Source organism: Oncorhynchus gorbuscha, unplaced genomic scaffold (genome assembly GCF_021184085.1).
Source record: "Oncorhynchus gorbuscha isolate QuinsamMale2020 ecotype Even-year unplaced genomic scaffold, OgorEven_v1.0 Un_scaffold_2776, whole genome shotgun sequence".
NCBI classification, from domain to species: Eukaryota; Metazoa; Chordata; class Actinopteri; order Salmoniformes; family Salmonidae; genus Oncorhynchus; species Oncorhynchus gorbuscha.
The window spans coordinates 14691-31451 of record NW_025747196.1 but is presented as its reverse complement, the minus strand read 5'-3'; the positions used below and the strand labels follow the sequence as shown (position 1 = coordinate 31451).

General features: G+C 41.7%; 1 protein-coding gene across 1 annotated transcript; it reads right to left on the bottom strand.

Moving 5' to 3' along the window:
• Positions 1-2814: 2814 nt before the first annotated feature.
• On the bottom strand, positions 2815-15414 carry LOC124026565 (gastrula zinc finger protein XlCGF17.1-like). The gene is made up of 2 exons (XM_046339476.1): positions 14910-15414; positions 2815-4341 (listed from the first exon to the last, which is right to left on the bottom strand). The coding sequence occupies exons 1-2, from the start codon at positions 15163-15165 to the stop codon at positions 3536-3538; spliced, it is 1062 nt and encodes a 353-aa protein (XP_046195432.1). The 5' UTR covers positions 15166-15414; the 3' UTR covers positions 2815-3535.
• Positions 15415-16761: the final 1347 nt, after the last annotated feature.

Here is a 16761-nt window from a genome sequence, read left to right as displayed (position 1 = left end):
CCATTCATCCTTCCATCCCTCCTCAGCCTTCCTCTCCTCTGAAGACCCAGTGAGGGTGGAGCTCAGTCAGAGAGCTGTTGAAGGACTGGTTAGGATGAACACTTCTACAGCCAGAGAGGTGAGAGGTCACACATGGTTTAGATGGTAAATATTTATGTCCCCTTGGGAATACAGATATCTGTTGGTCACAGATACTCTGGCAATTCCGAACACAATGCCCATCCTGGCAGATCTAAACCTAATGCAACACATCGTGATTTTTGTGCATCCAGACCTAATGTAGCTTGGAATGATCAGATGACAGAAGTCACATTTAGGTGCCAGGTGTAACTGAGGCCATAGATGCTCCATATCCATTACTTTGACTGTTTTATATAATATGACTAAATGTATTTATTTCTGTGTTACAGGGGCAGTCAAGAAATGGAACAGCAAGGCCACAGAGCATGACATAAGTAGAGCTGTGGGAGACCACCTCAAGCCCCTGGTAGAGCCGGGGGTGGTGTTTACCTCTCCACCACGCCTTCAGCAGGCTGGAAAAGTGGGATTGATTTGTTTGTTTCAGTTTTCAGTAGTTGACATATTGACATATTTGACATATTGTTGATTTGAACATTTTTCATATTCAACAAAAAATGCACTGGATTGGTTAAAGTCGGAAATTAGGTTAATTTGTTTTGTAATATATTCAAATCAAATCAAGCTTTATTTATACAGCACATTTCAGACATGGATGCAACACAATGGGGCTTCAGAGGAAAAAAATGAATAAAAACAATGACAATAAAAAGATAAATATTTCCAACACAACAAGCAAAACGATGACAATAAAAACTGAAAGACTAATGAACAATAACTGTAATATTTACTACAATCATAAGGATAAATACTAAAGAAAAACAATAACTGTAATATTTATTACAATCATAAGGATAAATACTAAAGAAAAACAATAACTGTAATATTTATTACAATCATAAGGATAAATCCTAAAGAATAACAATAACTGTAATATTTATTACAATCATAAGGATAAATACTAAAGAAAAACAATAACTGTAATATTTATTACAATCATAAGGATAAATCCTAAAGAATAACAATAACTGTAATATTTATTACAATCATAAGGATAAATACTAAAGAAAAACAATAACTGTAATATTTATTACAATCATAAGGATAAATACTAAAGAATAACAATAAAAGCTGAAAAGGAATAACAATGAAACTGAGACTAATGATCATTCTAAGGAAAAGACATTAAAACTATAGAATAACAAGCTGAAAGACTAATGATCATTCTAAGGAAATGACATTAAAACTATAGAATAACAAGCTGAAAGACTAATGATCATTCTAAGGAAAAGACATTAAAACTATAGAATAACAAGCTGAAAGACTAATGATCATTCTAAGGAAAAGACATTAAAACTATAGAATAACAAGCTGAAAGACTAATGATCATTCTAAGGAAAAGACATTAAAACTATAGAATAACAAGCTGAAAGACTAATGATCATTCTAAGGAAAAGACATTGATTAAAATAGTAAGAATAGGATGTAATATCCAACCAGAAATATAAGTTAGTTTTACTACAGTCTTTGTAAACAATATAATTGTACCGAAAAATTGTCAAATAATTCTGATGTAAATATTTTGAAATATCAAACCGAACCCCTTTTAATATGTATGACAATAATGTATTTTAAACTTTCACTTAAAAAATTAAAAATAATAAGACATCGGGCATAGTCCTAATTTAAATGTAAAAAACATACATTTTTTTTGTTGCTATTTAAAAATATATATATTTTTTTTAACATTTTTTGGCCCAAATCAGAACAGTTATTAACTCAATCAATAACCAATATGTATAAACAGTTTGTGATATTGAAAAGTCAAATCAATAACCAATATGTAGAAACAATTTGTGATATTGAAAGGTTAAATCAATAACCAATATGTAGAAACAGTTTGTGAAAAGTTAAACATAAAATGTACTATCTACACAAACATGTTCCACAGTAGTAATCATATCATAATTTTAGACCCAAGCCACCACCAATGTTCCACAGTAGTAATCATATCATATCATAATTTTAGACCCAAGCCACCACCAATGTTCCACAGTAGTAATTATATCATATCTTCATTTTAGACCCAAGCCACCCCCAAGCCTTTGAATTACTCCCCTCTGGGCGCAGGTATAGGGCCTCAGCAGGAAAAACAGAACGAGACAATCATTTATGCCAGGTGTGATATCCCTCCTAAATAGTAAATTACTCCCCTCTGGGCGCAGATATAGGGCCTCAGCAGGAAAAACAGAACGAGACAATCATTTATGCCAGGTGTGATATCCCTCCTAAATAGTGAATTACTCCCCTCTGGTCGCAGGTATAGGGCCTCAGCAGGAAAAACAGAACGAGACAATAATTTATGCCAGATGTGATATCCCTCCTAAATAGCTCGGACGAATGTTCCCATTCACCCTGTAAGGCCAGCAGGCTACTCTTTTCTTCTTCTTAAAAAAAAGAGTTGTATTTCTTACTATTATTATTTTTATAGGTATGTAACTGTTATGAAAGTTTGTGTGTGTGTGATGGTGTGTGTCTGTGTAGTGTGTGTGTGTGTGTGTGTGTGTGTGTGTGTGTGTGTGTGTGTGTGTGTGTGTGTGTGTGTGTGTGTGTGTGTGTGTGTGTGTGTGTGTGTGTGTGTGTGTGTGTGTGTGTGTGTGTGTGTGATGGTGTGTGTGTGTGATGGTGTGTGTGTGTGTGATGGTGTGTGTGTGTGTGATGGTGTGTGTGTGTGTGTGTGTGTGTGTGTGTGTCAATCTTGTTTTGTATTTAAATGCCACTTTAAATGTGTAAATTTCCCCATGGGGACAATAAAGTCAGTAAGTATATTAATTACGCTGTTGTTTTGACAACATCTTTTAGGGGGGAAATCAGGTTGTATGTGCTGTTGAATCTAACACAACTAAAAAAAACACACAGAAATGGGAGATATATTTTACCTCACTGGTTAGAGGACAACCTGCAGAAAACAGCTCGCTACATTTTGAAGTGCTGTATTCTCATTCAAATGGGGCGCCAAGTGTAACAACTCTTTTTTTCTTGTTAATCAAATAAATAGTACTCATTACTTCCCCTGATGAGGCCTGGATTCATCCCGAGGCTAATATCTATATCACGCTGAAATCAATAGAACAGGGGGTCAAACGTTTACGATTCTACATTGTGACATCATTAAAATACTCCTACTACAATGTTAAATAACATTCTACATTGTGACATTTTATTGATATCATGAAACAACTTCATGTATGTATTTTCAAAAGTTTACCAGCATATCTCTTTCCACATTGATCACAGCTATAAGAATTCTCTCCTGTGTGTGTTCTCTGGTGTGATATCAGGATGTTTGGCTAAAACTCTTCCCACATTGATTACAGCTATGAGGTTTCTCTCCTGTGTGTGTTCTCTGGTGTGATATCAGGATGTTTGGCTAAAACTCTTCCCACATTGATTACAGCTATGAGGTTTCTCTCTTGTGTGTCCGCTGGTGAACAGTCAGATGGCTAGATGAAGTAAAACTTTTCACACATTGATCACAGCTATAAGGTTTCTCTCCTGTGTGAGATCTCCGGTGTATAGTCAGACTGCTAGATGTAACAAATTTCTTCTCACACTGATCACAGCTATAAGGTTTCTCTCCTGTGTGTGTTCTCTGATGTACCTTCAGGCAGCTTGAGTGAGTAAACCTTTTCCCACATTGATCACAGCTAAAAAGTTTCTCTCCAGTGTGAATTCTCTGGTGTAATTGTAATGTATATAATTTTGAAAAACTCTTCCCACAGTCAGAGCAGCTATAAAGTTTCTCTCCAGTGTGAATTCTCTGGTGTGATTGTAATGTATATAATTTTGAGAAACTCTTCCCACAGTCAGCGCAGCTATAAGGTTTCTCCCCTGTGTGTGTTCTCTGGTGTGTTTTTAGGCTGCTTGGAACATTAAAACTCTTCCCACATTGATCACAGCTATAAGGTTTCTCTCCTGTATGGATTCTCTGATGTCTTTTGAGGTCTGCTGAAGAGGTAAACCTCTTCCCACAGTCAGAGCAGCAGTGAGATGTCTCTCCAGTGTGAATTCTCTGGTGTACTTTTAGTGAATCTGATCTTGAATAACTCTTCCCACAGTCAGAGCAGCGGTGAAGTTTCTTCCCTGTGTGTTTCCGTTGGTGTTTCTTGAGGTGTTCTGATGTGAAGAGACTCTCCTCTGCCTCGTCAGCTTCAGGATGTTGTTGAGGCTCCCCAGAGGATCCACAATAGTCACGTCTCTCTCCTGTGTGAACAACAAAGTCAGACAGATGATTAAAGGGCCACTGTTTATTTTAGCTGAAAGGGGATGCCCCTTGTTATAGTACAACAATTTACATCTGTAATGAATGTTTAAATAATATGACAGTCGGTTCAACAACAGTAATATTGTCTTATTTTTCTCTCACTTCAGAAGTAACATTTATGAAAAAACAAAAAAACAAACAAAAAAACAAGTTATTACAGAAACTCAAAGCAGTGTGGCAGACCACTTCAATATTGGCCCCTTTCTGTGTTTGCTAAACTTTCAGCACGAGTGCAATGCGCACGCAATTTGGTTGCAGAAACTCCTCCCTGAGAATGCAGAAACCTTTAGTTACGGATGTAGTATATCTGCGTATAGCAAAGAAATTGGCGAGATTGTAGTTTTTTGAATAATACCACAGACTTTTAGAGCAAGATCTGGTGTGCTACTCAAGGAAACTCACTTTAACTTCTTGGTGACATGGGAGGCAGTATTGAGTAGCTTGGAAGAATAAGGTGCCCAGAGTAAACTGCCTGCTACTCAGACATAAAAGCTAGAATATGCATATAATTAGTATATTTGGATAGAAAACACTATGAAGTTTCTACAACTGTTTGAATGATGTCTGTGAGTATAACAGAACTCATATGGCAGGCAAAAACCTAAGAAAAATCAAACCAGGAAGTGGGAAATCTGAGGCTTGTAGGTTTTCCAACTCAGCCCCTATTGAAGATACAGTGGGATATTGGTCATCTTGCACTTCCTAAGGCTTCCACTAGATGTCAACAGTCTTTAGAACCTTGTTTGAGGCTTCTACTGTGAAGGGGGGCTGAATGAGAGGGGAATGAGTCAGGTGTCTGGCAGAGTACCTTGGGCTCATGATGCGCGCGGTCATGTGAGAGTTACCTCGCATTCCATTGCTTTTCTACAGACAAAAGAATTCTCCGGTTGGAACATTATTGAAGATGGATGTTAAAAACATCCTAAAGATTGATTGATTCTATACATCGTTTGACATGTTTCTACGGACTGTAACGGAACTTTTTGTCCGACCTTTCGGGTTTGGATTTGTTTACCAAACGCCCTAACAAAAAGGGGTATTTGGACATAAATTATGAACTTTATCAAACAAATCAAACATTTGTTGCGGAACTAGGATTCCTGGGAGTGCATTCTGATGAAGATCATCAAACGTAAGTGAATATTTATAATGCTATTTCTGACTAATGTTGACTGCACAACATGGCAGATATCTGCTTGGCTGTTTTGGTCTCTGAGCGCCGTACTCAGATTATTGCATGGTTTGCTTTCTCCGTAAAGTTTTAAAAAAATCTGACACAGCGGTTCCATTAAGGAGAAGTTTATCTAAAGTTCCATGTATAACAGTTGTATCTTTTCTCAATGTTTATTATGAGTTTTTCTGCAAAATCACCGGATGTTTTGGAATCAAAACATTACTGCACTTAACGTGCCAATGTAAACTGAGATTTTTGGATGTAAATATGCACATTATCAAAGAAAACATACATGTATCGTGTAACATTTTTGTGACTCCTATCTTTGGCTGGAAAATGGCTGTTTTTTTGACTTGGCAATGAGTATTTCTGTAAATTGATGTGGCTCTCTGCAAAATCGTTGCATGTTTTGGAAATACTGAACACAACATGCCAATGTAAAGTAAGATTTTTGGATATAAATACATACAGAACATAACGCGTCAATGTATACTTAGATTTTTTTTATATAAATATGAACTTTATCGAACAAAACATACACGTATTGTGTAACATGAAGTCCTATGAGTGTTATCTGATGAAGATCATCAAAGGTTAGTGATTCATTTTATCTATATTTCTGCTTTGGCTGTGTTTTTCTGTGACTTGGTGGTGACCTAACATAATCGTTTGTGGTTGCTTTCACTGTAAAGCCTTTTTGAAATCACACACTGTGGCTGGATTAACGAGAATTTTATATTTAAAATGGTGTAAAATACTTGTATGCTTGAGGAATTTTAATTATGAGATTCTTGTTGTTTTGAATTTGGCGCCCTGCACTTTCACTGGCTGGGTGGGACGCTACCGTTCCACCCAGTTCTCATAGGTTGACAGAAAAAACAGCCTCCATTTACAGGTTGCTTATGAGTGCAGTTCACACTACATTTGGATTATAATTGTAAGGCTTGTTTGAATCACCTGCTTAATATAACGTTTGTGCCATCGTCTCAAATAAACCGCTTTAGACTTAAAAAAAAATACTAACTACAACCAGTAAAATGCTCTGTGGCTTTTCCATCAGCCTGACAGTGAGCATTTAGCATTCAAGCTAACAAGTGCTGCATCCAAAACAGGTATTTTGCTAGCAATTATCTTATAGACTGTTCAAGCAATAATCAAAACAACAATTGTAAGCATTTTGAGAACCCCAAATAGTGTTTTTGGTTAGAAGTACAAACCTGGTAAATCTAGACTGTTGAATGGTCCCAGATGGTGAACAGTTTATTTAGTAATAACCTGGTAAATCTAGACTGTTGAATGGTCCCAGATGGCCAACAGTTTATTTAGTAATAACCTGGTAAATCTAGACTGTTGAATGGTCCCAGATGGTGAACAGTTTATTTAGTAATAACCTGGTAAATCTAGACTGTTGAATGGTCCCAGATGGTGAACAGTTTATTTAGTAATAACCTGGTAAATCTAGACTGTTGAATGGTCCCAGATGGTGAACAGTTTATTTAGTAATAACCTGGTAAATCTAGACTGTTGAATGGTCCCAGATGGTGAACAGTTTATTTAGTAATAACCTGGTAAATCTAGACTGTTGAATGGTCCCAGATGGTGAACAGTTTATTTAGAAGTAATAACCTGGTAAATCTAGACTGTTGAATGGTCCCAGATGGTGAACAGTTTATTTAGTAATAACCTGGTAAATCTAGACTGTTGAATGGTCCCAGATGGTGAACAGTTTATTTAGTAATAACCTGGTAAATCTAGACTGTTGAATGGTCCCAGATGGTGAACAGTTTATTTAGTAATAACCTGGTAAATCTAGACTGTTGAATGGTCCCAGATGGTGAACAGTTTATTTAGTAATAACCTGGTAAATCTAGACTGTTGAATGGTCCCAGATGGTGAACAGTTTATTTAGTAATAACCTGGTAAATCTAGACTGTTGAATGGTCCCTGATGGTGAACAGTTTATTTAGTAATAAACTGGTAAATTTAGACATGTTGAATGGTCCCAGATTGTGAACAGTTTATTTAGTAATAACCTGGTAAATCTAGACTGTTGAATGGTCCCAGATGGTGAACAGTTTATTTAGTAATAACATGGTAAATCTAGACTGTTGAATGGTCTCAGATGGTGAACAGTTTATTTAGTAATAACCTGGTATCTGCATAAGAGCATCTGCTAAATGACAAAAAAGAAGAAAACTAAAATACATTGATATGAATAACTGGTTAAATATATACTATATATATACTATATATATATAAAAATATAACATGCAATAATTTCTTAGTTACAGTTTATATAAGAAAATCTGTCAATTTAAATAAATTCATTAGGCCCTAATCTATGGATTTAACAACTGGGAATGCAGATATGCATCTGTTGGTCACTTTAAGAAAAAACGGTATGGGCGTGGATCAGAAAACCAGTCAGTATCTGGTGTGACCACCATTTGCCTCATGCAGCAAGACACATCTTTGCATAGCGTTGATCAGGCTGTTGATTGTGGCCTGTGGAATGTTCCCCCACTCCTCTTCAATGGCTGTGCGAAGTTGCTGGAAATTGGAGGTAACTAGGAAATGCTGTCGTACACAATCCAGAGCATCCCAAACATGCTCAATGGGTGGCATGTCTGGTGAGTAGGCAGGCCATGGAAGAACTGGGTCATTTCCAGCTTCCAGGAATTGTGTACAGATCCTTGCGATATGGAGCTGTGCATTATCATGCTGAAACAACATGCCACAGATGTCTCAAGTTTTGAAGTTTGAAGGAGAGTGCAATTGGCATGCTGACTGCAGGAATGTCTACCAGAGCTGTTTACCAGAGAACCTAATGTTAATTTCTCGACCATAAGCCGCTTCCAAAGTCGTTTTAGAAAATTTGGTCCAACAGGCTTCACAACTGCAGACCACATGTAATCACGCCAGCCCAGGACCTCCACATTCGTCTGAGACAAACTGTGAATTATTTCTGTCTGTAATTAAAATACATTTTGTGGGGGGAAAACGTATTATGATTGGCTGCCTGCCCAGTCATGGGAAATCCCAAGATTATGGCCTAATTAATTTATTTCAATTGACTGATTTCTTTATATGAACTGTAGCTCAGGAAAATCGTTGAAATTCTTGCAAGTTTATATTTTTGATTTATTTTTACTCTGTTACGTCTAGTCTGTGAAACCAGGCTGTAAATTGAGGCAGTTGTGATCAATATGATGAACCCGTTTCCACAACATTTAAGAACCTGGTGATAGAAAACAGTGTGAATGTAATAATGACAATGGACTCAGGAGTAATTTAGCGAACTGGTAGCGTTTTCATTTGACTTAGAAAGAGTAGGACCAATAAGGACAATGGACTTACTCAGGAGTAATTTAGTGGACTGGTAGCGTTTTCATTCGACTTAGAAAGAGTAGGACCAATAAGGACAACGGACTTACTCAGGAGTAATTTAGCTAACTAGGAGTAATTTAGCGGACTGGTATAGCGTTTTCATTTGACTTAGAAAGAGTAGGACCACATCAATTTCAATTGATTGTAGCAATATACCTGAGAACACAGCGTTTAAGTCAGTCAGTACTCTCAAGTCAGACTGAGACAGTCACTTGACGTCCGGGCAATCCATTCTTCTTTCCATCAATAAATGCAAAAGGACAGCTGAAAGATGCTCTCTACCCTAAACTGTATTTATTGTTTGGAGAGACGGGGTTCCATCCTCCCAGGTAGATGGGCTGGTGTTGGATCCTATAGGGTTAAAGTAGTGGGATGGGCTGGTGTTGGATCCTTTAGGGTTAAAGTAGTGGGATGGTGTAGGATCCTTTAGGGTTAAAGTAGTGGGATGGTGTAGGATCCTATATGGTTAAAGTAGTGGGATGGTGTTGGATCCTTTAGGGTTAAAGTAGTGGGATGGTGTTGGATCCTTTAGGGTTAAAGTAGTGGGATGGTGTAGGATCCTATAGGGTTAAAGTAGTGGGATGGTGTTGGATCCTTTAGGGTTAAAGTAGTGGGATGGTGTAGGATCCTTTAGGGTTAAAGTAGTGGGATGGTGTTGGATCCTATAGGGTTAAAGTAGTGGGATGGGATGGTGTTGGATCCTTTAGGGTTAAAGTAGTGGGATGGTGTTGGATACTTTAGGGTTAAAGTAGTGGGATGGTGCAGGATCCTTTAGGGTTAAAGTAGTGGGATGGTGCAGGATCCTTTAGGGCCGAAGTAGTGGGCTGGTGTAGGATCCTATAGGGTTAAAGTAGTGGGATGGTGTAGGATCCTTTAGGGCCGAAGTAGTGGGGTGGTGTAGGATCCTTTAGGGCCGAAGTAGTGGGCTGGTGTAGGATCCTATAGGGTTAAAGTAGTGGGATGGTGTAGGATCCTATAGGGTTAAAGTAGTGGGATGGTGTAGGATCCTTTAGGTTTAAAGTAGTGGGATGGTGTAGGATCCTTTAGGGTTAAAGTAGTGGGATGGTGTAGGATCCTATAGGGCCAAAGTAGTGGGATGGTGTAGGATCCTTTAGGGTTAAAGTAGTGGGATGGTGTAGGATCCTATAGGGTTAAAGTAGTGGGATGGTGTAGGATCCTATAGGGTTAAAGTAGTGGGATGGTGTAGGATCCTTTAGGGTTAAAGTAGTGGGATGGTGTAGGATCCTATAGGGTTAAAGTAGTGGGATGGTGTAGGATGATATAGGGCCAAAGTAGTGGGATGGTTTGGTGTAGGATCCTTTAGGGCCAAAGTAGTGGTATGGTTTGGTGTAGGATCCTATAGGGCCAAAGTAGTGGAATGGTGTAGGATCCTATAGGGCCAAAGTAGTGGTATGGGTTGGTGTAGGATCCTATAGGGCCAAAGTAGTGTTATGGGTTGGTGTAGGATCCTATATGGCCAAAGTAGTGGTATGGTGTAGGATCCTATAGGGCCAAAGTAGTGGTATGGGTTGGTGTAGGATCCTATAGGGCCAAAGTAGTGGTATGGGTTGGTGTAGGATCCTATAGGGCCAAAGTAGTGGGATGGTTTGGTGTAGGATCCTTTAGGGCCAAAGTAGTGGTTTGGTTTGGTGTAGGATCTTATAGGGCCAAAGTAGTGGGATGGTGTAGGATCCTATAGGGCCAAAGTAGTGGGATGGTGTAGGATCCTATAGGGCCAAAGTAGTGGTATGGGTTGGTGTAGGATCCTATAGGGTTAAAGTAGTGGGATGGTGTAGGATGATATAGGGCCAAAGTGGTGGGATGGTTTGGTGTAGGATCCTTTAGGGCCAAAGTAGTGGTATGGTTTGGTGTAGGATCTTATAGGGCCAAAGTAGTGGGATGGTGTAGGATCCTATAGGGCCAAAGTAGTGGGATGGTGTAGGATCCTATAGGGCCAAAGTAGTGGTATGGGTTGGTGTAGGATCCTATAGGGCCAAAGTAGTGGTATGGGTTGGTGTAGGATCCTATAGGGCCAAAGTAGTGGTATGGGTTGGTGTAGGATCCTATATGGCCAAAGTAGTGGTATGGTGTAGGATCCTATAGGGCCAAAGTAGTGGTATGGGTTGGTGTAGGATCCTATATGGCCAAAGTAGTGGTATGGTGTAGGATCCTATAGGGCCAAAGTAGTGGTATGGTTTGGTGTAGGATCTTATAGGGCCAAAGTAGTGGGATGGTGTAGGATCCTATAGGGTTAAAGTAGTGGGATGGTGTAGGATCCTTTAGGGTTAAAGTAGTGGGATGGTGGAGGATCCTATAGGGCCAAAGTAGTGGGATGGGCTGGTATAGGATCCTATAGGGCCAAAGTAGTGGGATGGGTTGGCTCCCAAGTGGTGCGGCGGTCTAAGACACTGCATCTCAGTGCTAGAGGTGTCCCTACAGACCCTGGGTCAATTCCAGGCTGTATCACAACCAGCCGTGATCGAGAGTACCATAGGGGCGGCGCACAATTGGCCCAACATCGTCCGGGTGTGGCCGTCATTGTAAATAATAACTTGTTCTTAACTGACTTGTTAAATAAAGGTTCAATGAATCATACATAAATAAAAAGGTTAATTTATTGGGATGGTGTAGATGGGTTTTGGGGGACGGTGTAGATTGGTTTTGGGGGACGGTGTAGATGGGTTTTGGGGGACGGTGTAGATGGGTTTTGGGGGATGGTGTAGATGGGTTTTGGGGGACGGTGTAGATGGGTTTTGGGGGACGGTGTAGATGGGTTTTGGGGGACGGTGTAGATGGGTTTTGTGGGACGGTGTCGATGGGTTTTGGGGGACGGTGTAGATGGGTTTTGGGGGACGGTGTAGATGGGTTTTGGGGGACGGTGTAGATGGGTTTTGGGGGATGGTGTAGATGGGTTTTGGGGGACGGTGTAGATGGGTTTTGGGGGACGGTGTAGATGGGTTTTGGGGGACGGTGTAGATGGGTTTTGTGGGACGGTGTCGATGGGTTTTGGGGGACGGTGTAGATGGGTTTTGGGGGACGGTGTAGATGGGTTTTGGGGGACGGTGTAGATGGGTTTTGTGGGACGGTGTCGATGGGTTTTGGGGGACGGTGTCGATGGGTTTTGGGGGACGGTGTCGATGGGTTTTGGGGGACGGTGTCGATGGGTTTTGGGGGACGGTGTCGATGGGTTTTGGGGGACGGTGTAGATGGGTTTTGTGGGATGGTGTAGATGGGTTTTGTGGGATGGTGTAGATGGGTTTTGTGGGATGGTGTAGATGGGTTTTGTGGGATGGTGTAGATGGGTTTTGTGGGATGGTGTAGATGGGTTTTGGGGGATGGTGTAGATGGGTTTTGGGGGATGTGTAGATGGGTTTTGGGGGATGGTGTAGATGGGTTTTGGGGGATGGTGTAGATGGGTTTTGGGGGATGGTGTAGATGGGTTTTGGGGGATGGTGTAGAGTTAGATGGGTGATGGGGGATGGTGTAGGGTTAGGTGGGTGATGGGGGATGGTGTAGGGTTAGATGGGTGATGGGGGATGGTGTAGATGGGTTTTGGGGGATGGTGTAGGGTTAGATGGGTGATGGGGGATGGTGTAGATGGGTTTTGGGGGATGGTGTAGGGTTAGATGGGTGATGGGGGATGGTGTAGATGGGTTTTGGGGGATGGTGTAGATGGGTTTTGGGGGATGGTGTAGATGGGTTTTGGGGGATGGTGTAGAGTTAGATGGGTGATGGGGGATGGTGTAGGGTTAGGTGGGTGATGGGGGATGGTGTAGGGTTAGATGGGTGATGGGGACGGTGTAGATTGGTTTTGGGGGACGGTGTAGATGGGTTTTGGGGGATGGTGTAGATGGGTTTTGGGGGACGGTGTAGATGGGTTTTGGGGGACGGTGTAGATGGGTTTTGGGGGACGGTGTCGATGGGTTTTGTGGGACGGTGTCGATGGGTTTTGGGGGACGGTGTCGATGGGTTTTGGGGACGGTGTCGATGGGTTTTGGGGGACGGTGTCGATGGGTTTTGGGGGACGGTGTCGATGGGTTTTGGGGGACGGTGTCGATGGGTTTTGGGGGACGGTGTCGATGGGTTTTGGGGGACGGTGTCGATGGGTTTTGGGGGACGGTGTAGATGGGTTTTGTGGGATGGTGTAGATGGGTTTTGTGGGATGGTGTAGATGGGTTTTGTGGGATGGTGTAGATGGGTTTTGTGGGATGGTGTAGATGGGTTTTGTGGGATGGTGTAGATGGGTTTTGGGGGATGGTGTAGATGGGTTTTGGGGGATGTGTAGATGGGTTTTGGGGGATGGTGTAGATGGGTTTTGGGGGATGGTGTAGATGGGTTTTGGGGGATGGTGTAGATGGGTTTTGGGGGATGGTGTAGAGTTAGATGGGTGATGGGGGATGGTGTAGGGTTAGGTGGGTGATGGGGGATGGTGTAGGGTTAGATGGGTGATGGGGATGGTGTAGATGGGTTTTGGGGGATGGTGTAGGGTTAGATGGGTGATGGGGATGGTGTAGGGTTAGATGGGTTTTGGGGGATGGTGTAGGGTTAGATGGGTGATGGGGATGGTGTAGAGTTAGATGGGTTTTGGGGGATGGTGTAGGGTTAGATGGGTTTTGGGGGATGGTGTAGGGTTAGATGGGTGATGGGGGATGGTGTAGAGTTAGATGGGTGATGGGGATGGTGTAGGGTTAGATGGGTTTTGGGGGATGGTGTAGGGTTAGATGGGTGATGGGGATGGTGTAGGGTTAGATGGGTGATGGGGATGGTGTAGGGTTAGATGGGTGATGGGGATGGTGTAGGGTTAGATGGGTTTTGGGGGATGGTGTAGGGTTAGATGGGTGATGGGGATGGTGTAGGGTTAGATGGGTTTTGGGGGATGGTGTAGGGTTAGATGGGTGATGGGGGATGGTGTAGAGTTAGATGGGTGATGGGGATGGTGTAGGGTTAGATGGGTTTTGGGGGATGGTGTAGGGTTAGATGGGTGATGGGGATGGTGTAGGGTTAGATGGGTGATGGGGATGGTGTAGGGTTAGATGGGTGATGGGGACGGTGTAGGGTTAGATGGGTGATGGGGATGGTGTAGGATTAGATGGTTGATGGGGATGGTGTAGGGTTAGATGGGTTTTGGGGGATGGTGTAGGGTTAGATGGGTGATGGGGACGGTGTAGGGTTAGATGGGTGATGGGGATGGTGTAGGATTAGATGGTTGATGGGGATGGTGTAGGGTTAGATGGGTTTTGGGGGATGGTGTAGGGTTAGATGGGTGATGGGGATGGTGTAGGATTAGATGGTTGATGGGGATGGTGTAGGGTTAGATGGGTTTTGGGGGATGGTGTAGGGTTAGATGGGTGATGGGGGATGGTGTAGGGTTAGATGGGTGATGGGGATGGTGTAGGGTTAGATGGGTGATGGGGATGGTGTAGGGTTAGATGGGTTTTGGGGGATGGTGTAGGGTTAGATGGGTTTTGGGGGATGGTGTAGGGTTAGATGGGTTTTGGGGGATGGTGTAGGGTTAGATGGGTTTTGGGGATGGTGTAGGGTTAGATGGGTTTTGGGGGATGGTGTAGGGTTAGATGGCGGTGCAATTTAACATTTTCTCCCTTCCCCCTTTTTCAGTTGTCAAATTGTGCAACCCCCCCAAAGGCAGCAATACAAGGTCTTAGTGACGTTACACTACTCCCTCCTTTCAAAGAGCGCATTGTCCTCGCGTCCTCCTTGCGGCTCTACGTCTTACAGGAACGCGCTCACTGGCCAAGCACACGCACTGTCGTGGATGCGAGGTCCGATCACTTCTGACACCAAAGACCAAGACTTGGCCCTGATTGTAACAACAACAACAACAACAACAAATGGCCGATTTGATAGTGGGACTCCTTTACCGTGTGACTCTGCCCTTTAGTTCAACAACTGCATTGTGCTTCTGTTTTAAGACAGTAAATTACTTACTGGGGTTAATCAGATCCTCGTCCTCCTCTTCTTCTTCTTCCAATATACCAGTTATGTCTCCCTCCTCTCCAAAATCGGAATCGTCCTCTTTCTCGTCCTCTTTTTCTTTCACTGCAACATCCTCATCCTCTACTTTTGTTACTGTGACATCCTCCTCTTCCTCTTCTTCTTTCACAACAACATTCAGCCACAGACCCTCTTTCTCCGTCCAGCAGACCTCCTCTTCTTCATCAGGAGAGCAGCTCAGTGAACTCATGGTCAGAGATGTTAGCTAGCTGGGCTAATGCTAACTTAACCAGCCAGCTCGGTTAGCTGACTAATAACAACAATGCACATATGAAATTAAATGGGATAACTAGCTAGACGACAGAAGAAGTGAGTTTAAAACACAGTGGATAATGTACATGAACGAGTGTAAAGAGCTTCAATGTTTCAGCTAGCAAGCTACCGAGGTGGCTGACCATTATCATTTAACTATAAAAGAACATGGCTGACTAGTTGGCTTGTCACTAGTTACTACAGCCACAAAGTCAACATCGGCTATCGTAAAAACAATATATGAAAACAAACATTACATTTTTTGTTGTCTTCATTTAAGGTTAGGCATTATGTTAGGTTTAAAAATCTGAATTTAATAAGAGAAGTTGGAGAATTGAGAATTGGGCGAGGTTTAGCCATAATTATGACTTTGTGACTGTGGTAACTAGTGACGACCGACTGGCTGTTGTTGTTTAAAGAAGAGTCCAGTTCACCACCACGTCACATTCTGGCAGACTGGCCTGAAAGACTCACAGCGCCCTCTGCTGACTGGAGTGGGAAACGCAGCTGAGGGAATGTTTTATTTTATTTTCTGACTACAAGTTAAAACAATTTCGACGATTGGTTTAATTTAATTTGAATTTCTCTCTCCCTCTCTATTTGACCCTCTCTCTCCTTCTCTCTTTGACCTTTTCTCTCCCTCTCTATTTGACCCTCTTTCTCCCTCTCTCTTTGACCATCTCAATTTAAAATTAAGGGGCTTTATTGGCATGAGAAACATATTGCCAAAGCAAGTGAAGTAGATAAACAAAAGTGAAATAAACAATAACAAATGAACATCAAAAATTACACTCCCAAAAGTTCCAAAAAGAATAAAGACATTTCAAATGTCATATTATGTCTATATTCAGTGTTGTAATGATGTGCATATAGTTAAAGTGCAAAAGGGAAAATAAATAAACATAAACAGGTTGTATTTACAATGGTGTTTGTTCTTCACTGGTTGTCCTGGCAACAGGTCACACATCTTGCTGCTGTGATGCACACTGTGGTAATTTCACCCAATAGATATGCGAGTTTTTCAAAATTGGATTTGTTTTCGAAATTCTTTGTGGATCTGTGTAATCTGAGGGAAATATGTGTCTCTAATATGGTCATACATTTGGCACGAGGTTAGGAACTGCAGCTCAGTTTCCACCTCATTTTGTGGGCAGTGAGCACATAGCCTGTCTTCTCTTGAAAGCCAGGTCTGCCTTCGGCGGCCTTTCTTAATAGCAAGGCTATGCTCAGAGTCTGTACATAGTCAAAGCTTTCCTTAATTTTGTGTCAGTCACAGTGGTCACCTATTTTGTCAATGTGTACTCTCTGTTTAGGACCAAATAGCATTCTAGTTCTCAGTTTTTTGTTAATTCTTTCCAATATGTCAAGTAATTATCTTTTTGTTTCTCATGGTTTGGTTGGGTCTAATTGTGTTGTTGTCCTGGGGCTCTGTGGTGTGTGTTTGTGAACAGAGCCCCAGGACCAGCTTGCTTAGGGGGCTCTTCTCTAGGTTCATCTCTCTGTAGGTGATGGCTTTGTTATGGAAGGTTTGGGA